At 33.4% G+C, this 15,093-nt stretch overlaps 2 protein-coding genes across 2 annotated transcripts; one reads left to right on the forward strand and one right to left on the reverse strand.

The window, feature by feature from the left end:
- Positions 1-2,104: 2,104 nt before the first annotated feature.
- Positions 2,105-8,308, forward strand: LOC132749050 (uncharacterized). The gene is made up of 2 exons (XM_060738726.1): positions 2,105-2,874; positions 6,551-8,308. The coding sequence occupies exon 2, from the start codon at positions 6,676-6,678 to the stop codon at positions 7,795-7,797; it is 1,122 nt and encodes a 373-aa protein (XP_060594709.1). The 5' UTR covers positions 2,105-2,874; positions 6,551-6,675; the 3' UTR covers positions 7,798-8,308.
- Positions 8,309-8,505: 197 nt separating this feature from the next.
- Positions 8,506-11,161, reverse strand: LOC132749049 (uncharacterized). The gene has a single exon (XM_060738725.1). The coding sequence runs from the start codon at positions 10,498-10,500 to the stop codon at positions 8,878-8,880; it is 1,623 nt and encodes a 540-aa protein (XP_060594708.1). The 5' UTR covers positions 10,501-11,161; the 3' UTR covers positions 8,506-8,877.
- Between the last annotated feature and the right edge of the window lie 3,932 nt (positions 11,162-15,093).

The following is a 15,093-nucleotide window of genomic DNA, read 5'->3' on the forward strand; positions in this document are numbered from 1 at the left end:
GGGTTTTCCCAGCTAATTTGGAAGGGAGGGACTTTTTATTTATTCCCAACTCAGCAATGCTTTTGGAAATCCTTGCAGTATGTAAAAATTGGGAGTTGTCTCCCTTCCACTATGATACTTACAATATGAATTTGGGAGTTGTCTCTCTTCCACTGTCTCTTGTAATTCAGAATAGAATGGCTGTGCACTATGTAAAATTATGTCATTGAACAATTAAATACGTGTTGTTATATATGGATAAGACTTTAATAAAGATTATTATATTCTAACCACTAATTCATTAAATGTGATGGATTAGTAGTGGGTCCCGGGTCCCTTGCTGAGAAATTTTAATGGTTAAGTTATCCATGAAAGCCAAGATATGACCAAAATGTATATAAGCATAAATAGAGGATGAAAATTACCATATACACTACCCTCCATAAGTAAGTATACAGTGTGATATTTCATAAAAAAGTCAAAAAACAGCTCTTAAACTTAAACAAATACTTTATTTGGCATTTAATTCATTTAATATCAAATTTGTTTGTTATTCATTGACAAATAAAAGTCTGCATAACAAGAACTTGGTCATTAAAGAACATTAAGAACTTTTTTAAAAGTCTGTATGCAAAATACCAATTCACGACATGAAGCAGCATTGCCAATAATTCATTTTCAATAACGTGTATAGCCTCCTTTGGAAGCAATAACAGCCATCATTCTCTCTGGCATGCTTCTTATAAGTCTTTGACACCTCTCTACAGGTATTCTGTCCCAAGCATCCCTTAAATTGGCTTCCAACTCGGTTAGATTTCTTGTCCTGTAGTCGTGAACACTGCATTTTAAATCATACCACAGATTTTCAAATGGATTAAAGTCAGGGCTTTGTGGTCATGCTCCTGCTTCCAGACATTGACTATTCTGGCCCTGTGACATGGAGCCCCATCATCTTGGAAGAAGTAGGAGTCGCCATATCCAAGGTAGTGGGCAGAGGGGATTGCAACATTGCTCAAAATGTCAATGTATCCATGTGCATTCAAGTTACCGTGAATAGTATGGAGAAAACCTGGGCCTCTGTATGACATTGCACCCCACACAGTCACTCCACCACCCCCAAACTTCACTGTTGGCACAACACAGTCATTGTGAAGCCTTTCAAAACCTCGCCCTGGACAAACACATTTCCATCATTTTGGAACAGAGTGAATCTGGACTCATCTGTCCAAAGAACAGCACTCCAGTCAACCCAAGTCCAATCAACATGCTCCTGAGCAAAGGCAATGCGCTTCTGGCAGTGAACTGGGGTCAACAGAGGCTTCCTGACTGCCTTCCGTCCATGTAAACCAGCATCCTGTAATCTACGCCTTTCTGTGGTGAGGCTCGATGAGACTCCTTAGTTCTCCCATGAATATCTGAGGAAAGGCACAGTCTCCCGACGATCTCTGAGACTGAGTCTAATGATGGCTCTATCATCTCTCATATATGAAAGTCTAGGGTGCCCTGAACGAGGTCTTTCGGCCAGTCGTCCTGTCTCTTCCTTGCGCTCCAATGTCTTGTAAACTGTCTTCCTGTAAGAAATATTAAGACAAATATCAGGTCCATTTCTATAAAATTTGGTCAAGACATACATTTTAATTGGTAAAGTCATATAAAGAGTTAAAATTTAAGAAAAGACGCTTACCTGAAAACTCCAAGGACTCTTGCGATGGCAGTGACGCTCTCTCCATGTTGGTGACGGACCAGACATTCTACCCGCTGTTCTTCTGTCAAACGAACCATTTTATTGTTGTGTTTTATTGATGATTTTTGTCCAAAAATGTTATACTATTGTCATTTCACGCATTGATCATGTTGATTGTATGATTTGGATTGAATTTTTTTGACAAATCTCACTTTAAAAAAACTTGGTGAATTGAAAAGAATTGCCTCAAATTTAAATCAACGCATAATTTGTCTGAAAACGGTGGAACGGTGTGTTTTTATTCTCTCCCTTTTAATAAAGATTACTTGCATTACAGAATGAAGACAAAACAATTGAAATAATGTTAGCTATTAGCCCAAAATTTGACAAAAAGCATATTATTCATAAGTGTATACTTAATTATGGAGGGTAGTGTATTTCACTCGTGGCTACTGCCACTCATGAAATATTTATTTTCATACCACTCGATGAAAATAAATCATGTATTTATATAAAAAACTTGAATTTTCTGTTTATTATATGCATTTTTCTCTTTCTGGACATAAAAATTTGAAAGACGTTGCCTTAAATTTTGAGCACTGGCAGAATTTAAAAGAAAGTAGTCCGGCAAGACACCAGTGAAAATACGGAAAATATGTTTCACTGCAGTGAAAAAATAAATTTTTACAGTGAAAATACGGAAAATGAAAATACGCATTTTATTTCATCAATATTTCTCAATATTTCATTTAAAAGTATATAATAAAAAGTAAAACTTACAAAAATGTTCATGATTTTAGATATTTTGTTTGAATATTCAAACATGTTTTTTTAAGGTTTCATTTTTTTTTCTATATTTGTTTTGTTTTATAATTTTATTTTTTTTTCGTCTGACAAGTAAATTTTCATAAGTTATAAAACTTGTCCTTAACTTTTTTCTTGCGGTTTGTTAGTTTTTTTCTTTAAGTCCATGTTGTTGAGGTTTTTGTAGTTACTGCATGTTGTTATATTGACATTTTGAAACATTTTCATCCCTTTAATGAATGCAACAGATGGTGTGTTACAAGCTGTGAAGTGACAGGTTTATTTTATACCCTATAATGTCTCTCTGTTACTTTTAATCATAATGTTTTATTCAAATCAATTTAATAGGCGTAAAATCCCTTCAAACTGCAAGAATAGGAATACTTTATTGTTAAACTTCTTGGATGGTGAGTTTTATATTTATTAAATATATTATTTACATTCTGATATAAAAGAATGCTATTAATGTATTGCATATGGTCGAAGATGAGGGATGTACAATGGGGGGGGGGGGTATGTACTGGCAAAGATGAATAATTTTTTTTTTTTGAAACTATTTTTTTTATGCTGGCATAACACCACAAATTTTTTTTTTGTACTTTAGTCTTTGCATTATTTTACTTGCCCATTCAGAATAGCTAAATTTGAAAATTTCTAAGTCAAAGTTAGACACTTGAATAAGATTAAGAAATAAAATGTTTTAAACACCTACAGGTGTGCCTATGTCACAAGTTAAATCTCTGTTGAAATGCTTTCTTCGTGATTAGCTAAAAGCCTTAACATATTTTTCAAACAATAACATATTTTACTTAAAACCTTAAGGTAGACTGTAAGACAATGAAACTAACATTGAACACAGTCTGTTATACATGTTATAATGCTGGTGTGCCATACAGTTTGTTACTTAACTTTATTCACATGTAAATTAATATGTAAGGCTGTAATTAAAAATTGTGATATCAATATCATCCATGATTCCCAACATACAGCCATTTCAATATTGATTCAAAATTTAAAAATTTATACAATTTAAAACCCATATTTCCGTGAAAACATCACTTAATTTTTGTTAGAAGGGAGAAGACCATTTTATTACCCATTTGAGACTACATGTAGCTTGAATCCTGAATTTAATTTTCAGAGGTCATGTACAAACATTAACAAGAAAATTAGAAAGTATATTTTTTGTACACATGTATTTGTAAAGTTTATAAAAACAAGCATGTACAATACTTTGATGACAAAACATCTGCCACATATTTAAATACAGTGTCATCTGTACCAGGTATATTTGTATTTAAAGCTTCATGTCTCCAGATGAGCCAAAATATTTCAAGAAAAAAAAAACTTTGAAATAAATGTAGTAAGATTTTAAGAAAAATGAAAATATTCACAGTTCAAGAATTAATTATCGTATAATATACAATTAATGACAAATTTTGCAGAATTTATCACCATATATCACATAACCATGCATGTTAACTTTTACAGATTTTAAATTATTTTAAACTGAGGAGTTAGGTTTAAGTTGATAATAATGCATAATAATTCATTGTGATGATTTTTTGAGAGTGGTTAGGAGAGTGTGACATTTATCTGTGTATTAAAATTGAAATTGATTATTTCATATTAAAATTGTACAGACATAATGAATCATTTTTTGTACAGTATTTACATGTAATTTGTATTATTTGAATAACAGTGGAACTATTTTTACGGATTTAAATGAAGACATTATAATAAATTAATGATAGACAAACTTGCTTTAAAGACCACACTAAAAGGGCTGCGTTTCATGTAAGGTCTATAGTGTATCCTAAGTCCAAGGATATAAATCCAACTTCAGGACTAACTTATGACCACTTTGATAAATGTTTTTACCTTAAGTCACCGACTGTAGACTGTAATTAAATTCATTTTCCTGAGAAAAGTTAAGAAATACAATGACAGACCTTTTTATTCACAATATGTTATTGCTCATATCTATTGCTATTCAGAAATTAAAAGAGTCATAATTTAGGAGTCTTAAGTTTAGACGTTTTCATTGAAACACAAAAGTGTCTCTGGATTATAATGCCTTATAGAGAACCAGTAATATAAAGGTTATCATTTTAGTTTACCATTTGAGTTATTTGAACTGATTTTATTATGTTAAATCAGCTCTTTATTAGAGACCATTCCTCAAAAAAATGTACTGAGGTTTTTCCCTTAATTCAAATACTGGTTTTTTGGTCTCACTCTCTACATGCTCTAGGTCAAAAGATAATTCATACTTTTGTTATACATGTATATATTTCTAACACTGAGTCTATATTTGGTTTAGGAAAGGAAAAACATCCATCTTATAGATGGTTAATCTTTCCAATTCCCAAATACATTGTACAAGCTACTACTGTTTTGATTTTGGGAAAAGGGGAAGTAACTGTCTTTGTGGGATAATCTTGCAAGATAGCTTATCTTTCTTTTTTCCCAACGGATATTAATATACAGGAATTTCAGTATTTGATTTGGGAAAAGGACATGCTATGATGAGTCACAGAGGCAAAACAATTCCAAAAACTAGTTTGACTGAATTCAATGAATGTGTCAGAAAAATGATTTCTCAATGAAAGCAATTGTGAATCAGTTCTGTATTTTTGTAATGTAGATTTTGTACATTTCTAATCCTGTATATTTTTTTGTATATAATGTTGTTGTTTTTTTTACTTACAGGGCAATATGTCATTTATCATATACATATCAAACATGAAATCATTTTTACTCTATCTACATACCTATATTGTATCATTTTTCTTAAAATTATGTATATATATAACATTCCAAAAACTGCAAACTATTATACGATTGCAGTAATGAATTGTATGATGAAATACAGAAATAACTAAGCATATACTTGTTTTACTTTATATCAGGAACAAATGAGGAGACATTACGTTCTGTAACGTTAGCTTATTTAGATAATCAGGCTGCAGAATATCTAGGGTACCAGTAAGTATATAAATCTTTTTCCAAGATTGAAAGTTACAAAAGACATAACGTATGTCTTGATGTAATAAAAAAGCAACCAAATCTGTACATTATCGAGACATGAGTGTGATGATATGAATGTTTGTGAACAAAACAACAGACAGCAGTTACCTAGTTTTGTTTGATATAAATCTTTTTATATGCATTCTAGAATCACCATTGTAGGACATAGTATCGAGCGCAAACACCATGGTCTCAAAAGTCAGAGATCAAGGTCAGACTTGGAGGTCAGGAGAGAAACCTTGTCGGAGTAAAACACTTTCGTGCATTGCATGATTTTGATATATCACTTGGCACAAATGTTAACTTTTTTGACGGGGTGACATCAGAGCTTTTCAACAAAGACTGTACCTGTTGGGTAGCATGTTACTTGTTTAAAATGTCAAATTTGTTATTACGACCTAGGTATCAGCGAATACATAGAATCTACATGTCATCTACATCTCTGGTAGCTAAAGATACTTCAGCGAACAGGTTTTATAGTTCTGCTTTACTGTCGCAACGTCAAAATAAAAGCGACATATAAAGTTATGGAAGCCAGAACTACATCTCTGGTATCAGTAACCCATTTATGGCAGAACAGTATTTACAACATTATAAATAAACGCCGTAAACAATACTAAGTCTTATACAACAAATGTTCTATGCCATGCAGTACTTATTTCTCATTTTCAAAATTACAAACATGTAAATCTATTTAATTTTCATGAAAAAAAAACCCCTGAATGAGTGCTTAATTCTGTTTTAAATATTTGTATTAGATCAATACGTTTCAATTTATATAACTATAAATCGGTGATCCACTTCTGAACGCACAATCATTTATATAGCGTTTGTAATTCGAGCCCTCTTCCTATTCATTTTTTAATGCGGGCTATGCGTTGATATAGCTGATAACTCGTATAGTAAAGGTTGAATTGTATGGGTAGAAATAAAGCCTATAGAATAGATATAGTTAGTCCAAAAATAGAAATATTGAAAGATTTTATTGTTAAAAAATCATGTACGCACCTGTAGACCTATTGTAAAATAATATGTGATTAACTTGTGTTTCAGGACTTTTGGATTTTAATTAAAAACGAGTGGTGGCAGTTTAGGAGTGGAAAACAATGACGAAAGGGGAAGCGAAAACATTCATGTTGTTTTGTTAAATAATAGATTTTATCTGCATAAGAAAAGAAATGGAGGGTAAAAGGATATTAAAAGTAGTGGGAATTCTTACGATTTTAGCTGGTGGAATGTTTTATCTCAGCTCAGGCAGAAGTTTCACCTTACCTCGAATAAACCTAACAAAAGATCCTCTTGTTCTTGAAGAAAAGACTTCGCAAACTAAAAATTCGACTCTAGTCTATATGCCATTTACTTTGAAAAAGCAGACGACAAACGGCACCTTTACGCCATCATCGCCGTGGCGATGGGCAGTTATTTCTATTGCAGTGACGCCAAAAATGTCAAAAGGTTATATATTTTGCCTTCCATTAACAGTAGCTGCCTGGAAACGCATTGGCTGGCATACGATGATAATTATTACTGGAGAAATTGAACAATGGAAAAATTCTTCTATTCTTAATATAGTGAAGCAGACGACTCTTGATATAGACAATACCGCGCGTTTTATTATGATGCCCGTTACACACAATCCAGTATCGTATGCCCAAGTGTCGAGATCGTTCGTGGTCGCATTCGCCGATTGGTTAAATCCTGACGACATTGTTATGACGTCAGATATAGACATCGTACCGTTAAAAGGCGAGTTTTACGATAAAGTTCGTGGAAACGAAATTTTCATTTTGAATGCGGATTGCTGTGGTTCTTTTCGTTGGAAAGACAAAACGGTAAGAATGCAGCCAATGACGTCAATCGGAATGAGCGCACAAAATTGGATACAAGTGATGAATCTAACACCTCTACCAGAAAATCAACCATATTTTGTCTATGTCAATTCCTGGCTACTTAAATACTATGGAAGAAACGTAACTACGAAAAACGTGGCGAAAGGCGTCAATGAAAATTGGTATCTTGACCAGCGTGTAGTCTCTATTCAACTCCACATGACAAACATAAAACAAAACAAATTACGTCGGCAAACGTTCAGAGATAGAGTTGACCGGGCGTTCAGTGGCTCGTGGACGAACTTCAAGTCGCACGTGGACGCGCATGTGTACCTCGACCCTCTCACGGGCAATCATTGGGATAAAACGTTGTCGCTTATTACAGATGTCTTTCCTGGGGATGTTGCTGACAAGTTAAAGCAATTTAAAGACGATTTTGTCAAAGCCTTTGACGCACATGGAATGACATAGCTTATTAGTTTATATTGTTCAAAGTTATTTGTTTAGGGTATCTATGCATGTTTACATATATAGCGTGATTCTGTTCACTTTAGGGTTTGAAATTTTACACATGTACAGGTTCTTCTTTATACATTTACGTTTGAGAGAATGTCAATTATTTAAGCAGCCTACTTTCAGAGATGCTAATTTTATTATATCGAAATTTCATATGAAATGAAGTTTTTCATTTCAACAAAAAATTACAATCATGTTTACTTTGTAAATATGACCTGAAATAAACAATAAGTTTACAGCATTTAAAAAAAAGTTACTAGCCATTATACGACTAACAGTAAATACCATACGTCACAAAATGCTTCTGTCACGCCTATCGATCCGACGTTTGACGGAAAGGGCCGAAAAGTATACTTCCCTTACCTGACAGTAAAACGAGCTAGGAAGACATGTAAATCTGTGCAGCCGTAGCTCTAGTACCGCCAAAATTTAAAATGGTCAGTCCCAAAATTGTAAGCTGGACAAAATCAGATTAGAAATATGTTAAAAAATGTAACTTTAGTCGTCGAGTTTTTGCATTACATGTAGAAAGTTCCATTTGAGTTGGGAATATGTTGTATCAATAAATTTTAGTTTCCTTACAGTACAATGTGAAACAGTTATCTTTTTGGTGTGTTCATTCAAATAGGAATATAAACAATGTACAACAAAAATATTTTCTTAAAATTTTATTTCCTGTCAGTTTATAGACGAACAAATAATTGAAAAATAAAATTTAATTATTGATACTATAACCTATTTTCCTATTAATCATTTTTCTTTCCAATGTTGTACTGTTTTCTGAGATTCAATAAAATAATTATTAACTAAATAACAGTTGAGATGAGCTTTATTTGTGTTTTATTCGGAGGTACATATAAATGTGAACTTCTTAATAACTTTAATTGTAAGTTTTTGTTACATATATCATAAATGTTTCTTGTGGTAATTGATAGTGTATACTCTTTTAATTGTATTTGTATTGTATTGATTTAACTATGATTAACTTCTGCCTCCAGTGGCAACTATTTTGTTCCAACAGAGACTGCCATCATACTAGCTGATAGGTTTGTTCAAATCCTTCATAAGATTAGGTCTATAAACACGCAGACGACCATCTTTAAAGGCTACCCAAAGGTCACCTGACCGATCGATATTCAAAACGTACGCGTCTTTAAGGTTCTTAAACACTGCAGTTTGTAAGTATTTTCCTTCTTCACTGAAAATGTGCACATTTGGTGTTACATTGCCGTCAAGGATAAAGACGTGACGTTGATTTGAACACGCGATTCCAGTCGGACGAAAAGGTCCACATTTTGACGAGGTCGTGACGTCACGATTTATAGCCCCTTTCCAAATACCATTACTATCTAAGATAGTGACATTTGAGATATCGTCTGAGAAGAAAATGTCCCCAATATAGTTCAAGGTCAAATGCCTTGCTCGGTAAACCATCTTTGGATCAGGATGAATAAGTTCCATCAAAATTGAACCGTGCCTGTCATATTTCATTATCTTTCCGGCGTCATGAAAAGCGACATATATATCAGAGTTACCGTCCTTGGTTACGCAAATGGCACTCGGTGTCTCAGTGACAGAGAAACATTTCAAAAATTTCCCATGCATTGTAACAGAATTAACCGATTTCTGAGTTAAGTAAAACAGAAGGCCATATTGATCATTTGAAATATCAATAATGTTGTCCCTAACGGTCATAATGGTGGTAAAATGAATATTACAGCGTCCTTTATTGTTTCGTCTGCTGTCTAGAGTATAAACGAGAATGTATTCACCAAATGAGGCGTACAGTTGTGAAGCAGACGACAAAGACACTTTTGCAAGCTCGTCATCAAATGCTTTTTTCGGAATGGCTAACCTGGTGTCAAACATTCTAGAATATATTACTGGTTCAATTATTTCGTGATCAAAGGACACGGTACAGTTTTTATCGTAAAGATTTTCTGTATGCAACTGCACAGCACCAAATACCGGAACTGTTTCAAGTTTTATCGTTACTAGTATTTCTTCACGCGGCCATTTTGGCTCGTGCAACGTCTCGACACTTGTGCGTAGTGAATTAAAAATCAGCAGAAGTTCCGCGTGACAAGCTGAATCCAGCTGACCTTGAATAAGATGAAGACCCGTCTCAACATCAAACAGTTGCTCCTTTAGAAATGACAATTTCTCGTCCATTGTGTCATAATATCTTTTTGACCTGGCAATGAGTCCGCCTTCAAACTCTTCCTCCGATGTGAAGAGTTTGTCCCTGTGTTTACTGGCATAACTCTCGTAGCGTCTCCTCGCATTCTCCACACGGTCGTGTAACCTAGTTTTGCTCTCACATATTTCTATTATTATTGCCTTGATTCTGGGAATAACTAAGCTTTTTCGAGTGTCCAACATTTTCTGAATGATTTTCCGTTTGTATTTTGCCGCGCGAATCAACGCATTTCGCCCTTTAATTTCGGTGCTGTGACGCGCATGCGCAGTGGTTTTGCATTTTTCACAGACAGGCTTCTCACAGAAACAGCAGTACAGGTTCACATTGCATGTAGAATGGGTTGGACACTGGAAAGGTCGGTCATATACATCTTGAATGCCAATGTCTGTCTCGGCTCCATATGAATACTGTGATTTCTTAGATTTTGACGAGTTCAAGTTCCGTCTAACTCGCGCCATTTAATCAGATGTACAGCACGTGCTGAAGCTAGCGTTTCATTTCTATTTATATCAACAAAATACTGGATGACATATTCACTAATCCATTTGTAATTGAATCAAATATTTTTTATTTAAATGTCTTTCCTTACTTGGAATTTTAGTTTCTTTTAGTTATTTTGACGTAATTGTGCCCATTGAAAACCCGCTTGACAATTGTTAGATCCTTTTCACTTTGATTTTATCTTTCAAGACCGTTTTGTTTCTTTCCAACACAAAATATCTCAGTGAATTTGCCCTTTAGTTAAACCTTTTAAACTTACTATGATTTTGTTTCAAATATCATACTCAACTAGCGGCAAGTACTCGTGTCTAAATTTGCTTTTCATGTACAAAAATAAAACCGCAGACCGATTGACATTGCTTTGATACGAATCAGTTAAATCCGCTGTTAAAATTCGACGTCAATCTTAGAAATTTGATATTTTTACATGCAATCAAGGTCAATCTATTTAGAATAGTTAATTGAAGGAATATAGAACGAGAAATTTCATACACTTTCTTTTTCATTCATAAAAATTCAGGGGAAATGGTCTGGTTCAATTTATATGAACAATCATTGTAACAGATTAGAAATAAATGCTGCATAGCGTAAACAGTTACCCCCCTTCCAAAGAGTTGGTTTGTCCTCAAAGATCTGTATTTGCGTCCGTCTACGCATCCGTTCGTCTTGAGCTATACACAGCTAGAAATCGGTTTTGAGGTTTTTATTCAGATTTATGAAACTTTAGTACATGTTTCACACGATAAAGAAACACAGAATGTTCTTTTATTTTGGATCTACTTGATATTTCTTGAGCTGAACAAGGCAAATTTAAGCTACCGTAAGAGAATACATGTAGTTAAAATGTATATAATCTAACATCTGCATAAGGATTAATTTCCCCTTACATAGAATAAACAGGTGATGGATCCAGCTTGACAAAAGCTTTATTTGAAGCTAATAAATGTAAGTAATTTTCACGAACGTGCTTCGATAGGAATTTCATTCAATAAAAAATAAGAACAAGAAATATCGAACGACATATATACCCCCTTTCTCGCCCTTGACTCATACTATTGGTAATTTTGTTATAGACATGTCATAAATGGGTACATGGAAGTGTTCAGTTATGGAAAAATAAAAATAATGGCCAATATATGACCTGAAACTGAATGAAAGCTATCAGAAGCTGCTATCATAAGCTAAGTTGGAGGGTAGCTGAAATAAAATATATATTATCATATAAATGTAATTGTGAGCATCTTCTGTGGACATTTTAACATTAAAGGTTATTGTGACCTTGACCATTGACCTAGTGACCTCAGGGTGTCATCAACTATAAATGATCAAATAAAATGTGAAACACAAAAATTTGATAAAAGTAGTTTTGAAGATAATGAGACGAAATCATTCTGAGATTTAAGGTCCCTCTGACCGTGACCTTTGACCTAAAGACCCCAAAATTGATAGGGGTCATCTACTAGTTATGACCTATCAATATGTGAAATATAAAGACTTTTCAAACTTTTTCAAACTTCAGACTTTGTGACAAACAGTTTTCAAGATAATTAGCGGAAACCATTCTGAAATTTAAGGCCCCTTTGACCTTAACCTTTATACTAGTGACCCCAAAATCAATAGGGTCATCTACTACATATGACTAATCAACATGTGAAATATGAAGACTTTGTGATAAAGGATTTTCAAGATAATAAACAGAAATTATTTTGATATTTAAGGTCCCTGTGACCTTGACCTTTGACCTAGTAATCCTTCAATCAATAGAGGTCAGTAACTAGTTATGAGCAATCAATATGTGAAATATGAAGACTTTGTGATAAATAGTTTTTAAGATAATCAGCGGGGACCATGTGGTCTACCGACGGACAGACAGACAGACCGAGCGACCGAAATTAGCAAAATATACCCCCTCTTCCCCTCTTCTTCGAAATGTGGGGGGGGGGGCATAAAAGGTTATTTCCTGTATCCTCCCGGTATATCCAGAAACCCAGGACTGTGAATATAACGCAGGAATTGTGCATTATGACGCAGATTTGTGAACATCTATACCCGAAACTAACACCATGGTAAGTAAATTAACCAATATATTATTAGTATATCAAATTAAAAGAAATTAACTAGGGCCTGTATACGGCTGCTTAGAACTAAATTAGTAATAATCTATGGAAAGTGACTTTTCAATTATAATATCATTCATGATATTTACGACGTTGCTCTAAGAACTATGACACAAGGAAAACCCATGACCCTGGGACAGGGCCAGTCAACCCCGGGTAATTATTTGTACATTCTTGGTAGAGATCCGTAAGATGATGTTTCATGCCAGACATTTAACCTCTAGCACCTGCGTTTGTATTTTTACAATCATTATGATTATCAGGAAAACCTATAACCCCTACCACTGGGCAACTCGATGATGATCAGAAGGCCATGATTTCAGCAACCTTGTAAGGGTTGTCTATAGATGATGTATGGCAAATATCTAAACTTTAGCCTTAAGTGTTCAAATGTAGAGGTTTTGGAAGATTTTATCATATACTAGGAAAACCCTTGATGCATAGTTTGGCGTCAGGGCCATGCTCTGAACAATCTGAGAAACATAAGTTATTATTAGTCGCCGGTAGAAACCGGCGACTATATTTGTAATAGTTTAATATTATACCTATGGTAGGAGAAGCCCTTAAAATCTGAAAATAAAAGCATATCAATCATTGAACAATTTAAAACAACAATTATTTTTCAGTAATCACAAAAAATCAAACATATGATAACTTTGCTCAGTGGAATGAAATATGCACATGCATTGACGTCTTAAAAAGCAACATTACAATTTTCATAAAATGAATCAATTACGTATCCCCAAGGATCAGTCCTTGAATATTAGAGATATTTTTACTTTTTTCTATGTGTCAAGCATTGCTATTTTATAATAAATAAATCATAAATGATATTTGAAATGACACTTTAGAATTATTTGGTTGTTTATTTTTTATGAGACCTTTTATATTACATTATTTTATCTAATTATAAACAAATGCTCCCTGGTCTTTCGTAAGAATCACGTGACTACATGTTTATATATGTTGTATATCGTTATAAAATCTATTAATAGTTACAGATTGCTGATAAGACAGGTAAAGTGTTAATGGTGGTAACTGATAAGATGTAAATCATTGTAATTTTGTACAGATAATTACATAAGTTATTTTTCATTAATCAGGTTCATACTTTATATCATAAGAGAAACCTGTTAACATTAAAAATACATTTTCAAAACCTTTTCCTTTCTTCTTGGTAAAGGGTTTAACTTGGCCCTTTCTGTCAAACATTCGACAAGAAAGTTCAATTGTTTAGTTTAGGTTGAACATCCCAAAATAATGTTATGCTTAAGAGGCATATTATTGAAATATATAATGGTAATCGTTGATTTCGGTATATTCAGTCGGTTTCCGTCACGCAGGTTTCCAAAACGGTATGACGTCAGGGGTCCGGAATCGTATTAGATACATAGAAACATCTTTGTGTTGATAGTTTATCGCACTGAAAGGCAATTAAACGTTAATTTTATATATCGTATGTAACGATTGGAATACGTGTATTGATTTCAACTAAATTATATATTTTTTCTATAGCACATAATAATGATGTACAACACTTTTACAGTAAAACTGTATTGTTTCATGTAATACAAAAATGTAATTAAACATATATATTTTCATAGTCACTTTGCAAATATTCGATGATCGGTAATTATTTGTTGGTAATTATCTGAATCTGAACTAGTAACCTATACGGATTTCAATGTATGGTACAACAGTATATGAATAAAGTATAATTACAAGAAGAATTACCAGCATAGCACTTGCCTTACAAGCCTCAGTGGCAAACATTATTCAACTCATTGTTCCTTTTATTTTTATACTTGAACCATTAAACTTATATTTTCTTATATTTATGATAATACAATCATTTTTCTATCCGGCGACTTGATGCTTTAGCATCAAAATCTCTACTTGTATTATTGGTACGCGTTTAACTTTTGAGGCATGGAGGAGCACGTGACCTGTTTTCGGTACATGGGGGAGCATGTGATCTGTAAACCGTACATGATTGGTTAATTGACCTTTTCGGAAACCTGGATAAATACCGTTTGCCGGTACGTTACGGATAATCCTCTAGGGAATAAGACACCTACATAATAATTATGAACAAAAAACTATTACGTGATATTTTTAATTTTCTATAATTATGTTACCGTTTAAGGTGGAAAAACTTGAATGATGTGTTTGAAAATTATCAATGTTTCTTTAATATGTATCTCAAAATGTTACAAACAATAAACTGAAAATCTACAAAATTAAAATATTCGTAGTGGCATCTGCCATCATAAATACTTGTGTGTTTACTTTATTATTTTTTTTGCTCGGAATTATTCATAAAATGGTAGGCCTATTTAATTATTTTCTTAAAAAAGAAATAATTGTTTTATGTTCGACCTTCTCCGGTCATCAACGGTCACCAGTTTCCAAAGACCTTCTTCTATATTAATC

This window comes from Ruditapes philippinarum, unplaced genomic scaffold, assembly GCF_026571515.1.
Source record: "Ruditapes philippinarum isolate M1 unplaced genomic scaffold, ASM2657151v2 ctg3721_1_1_1_1, whole genome shotgun sequence".
NCBI classification, from domain to species: domain Eukaryota; kingdom Metazoa; phylum Mollusca; class Bivalvia; order Venerida; family Veneridae; genus Ruditapes; species Ruditapes philippinarum.

Bases quoted from the DNA above. Each gene is read 5' to 3' on its own strand.
- LOC132749050 (XM_060738726.1), top strand. From the start codon at position 6,676: ATGGAGGGTAAAAGGATATTAAAAGTAGTGGGAATTCTTACGATTTTA.
- LOC132749049 (XM_060738725.1), bottom strand. From the start codon at position 10,500: ATGGCGCGAGTTAGACGGAACTTGAACTCGTCAAAATCTAAGAAATCA.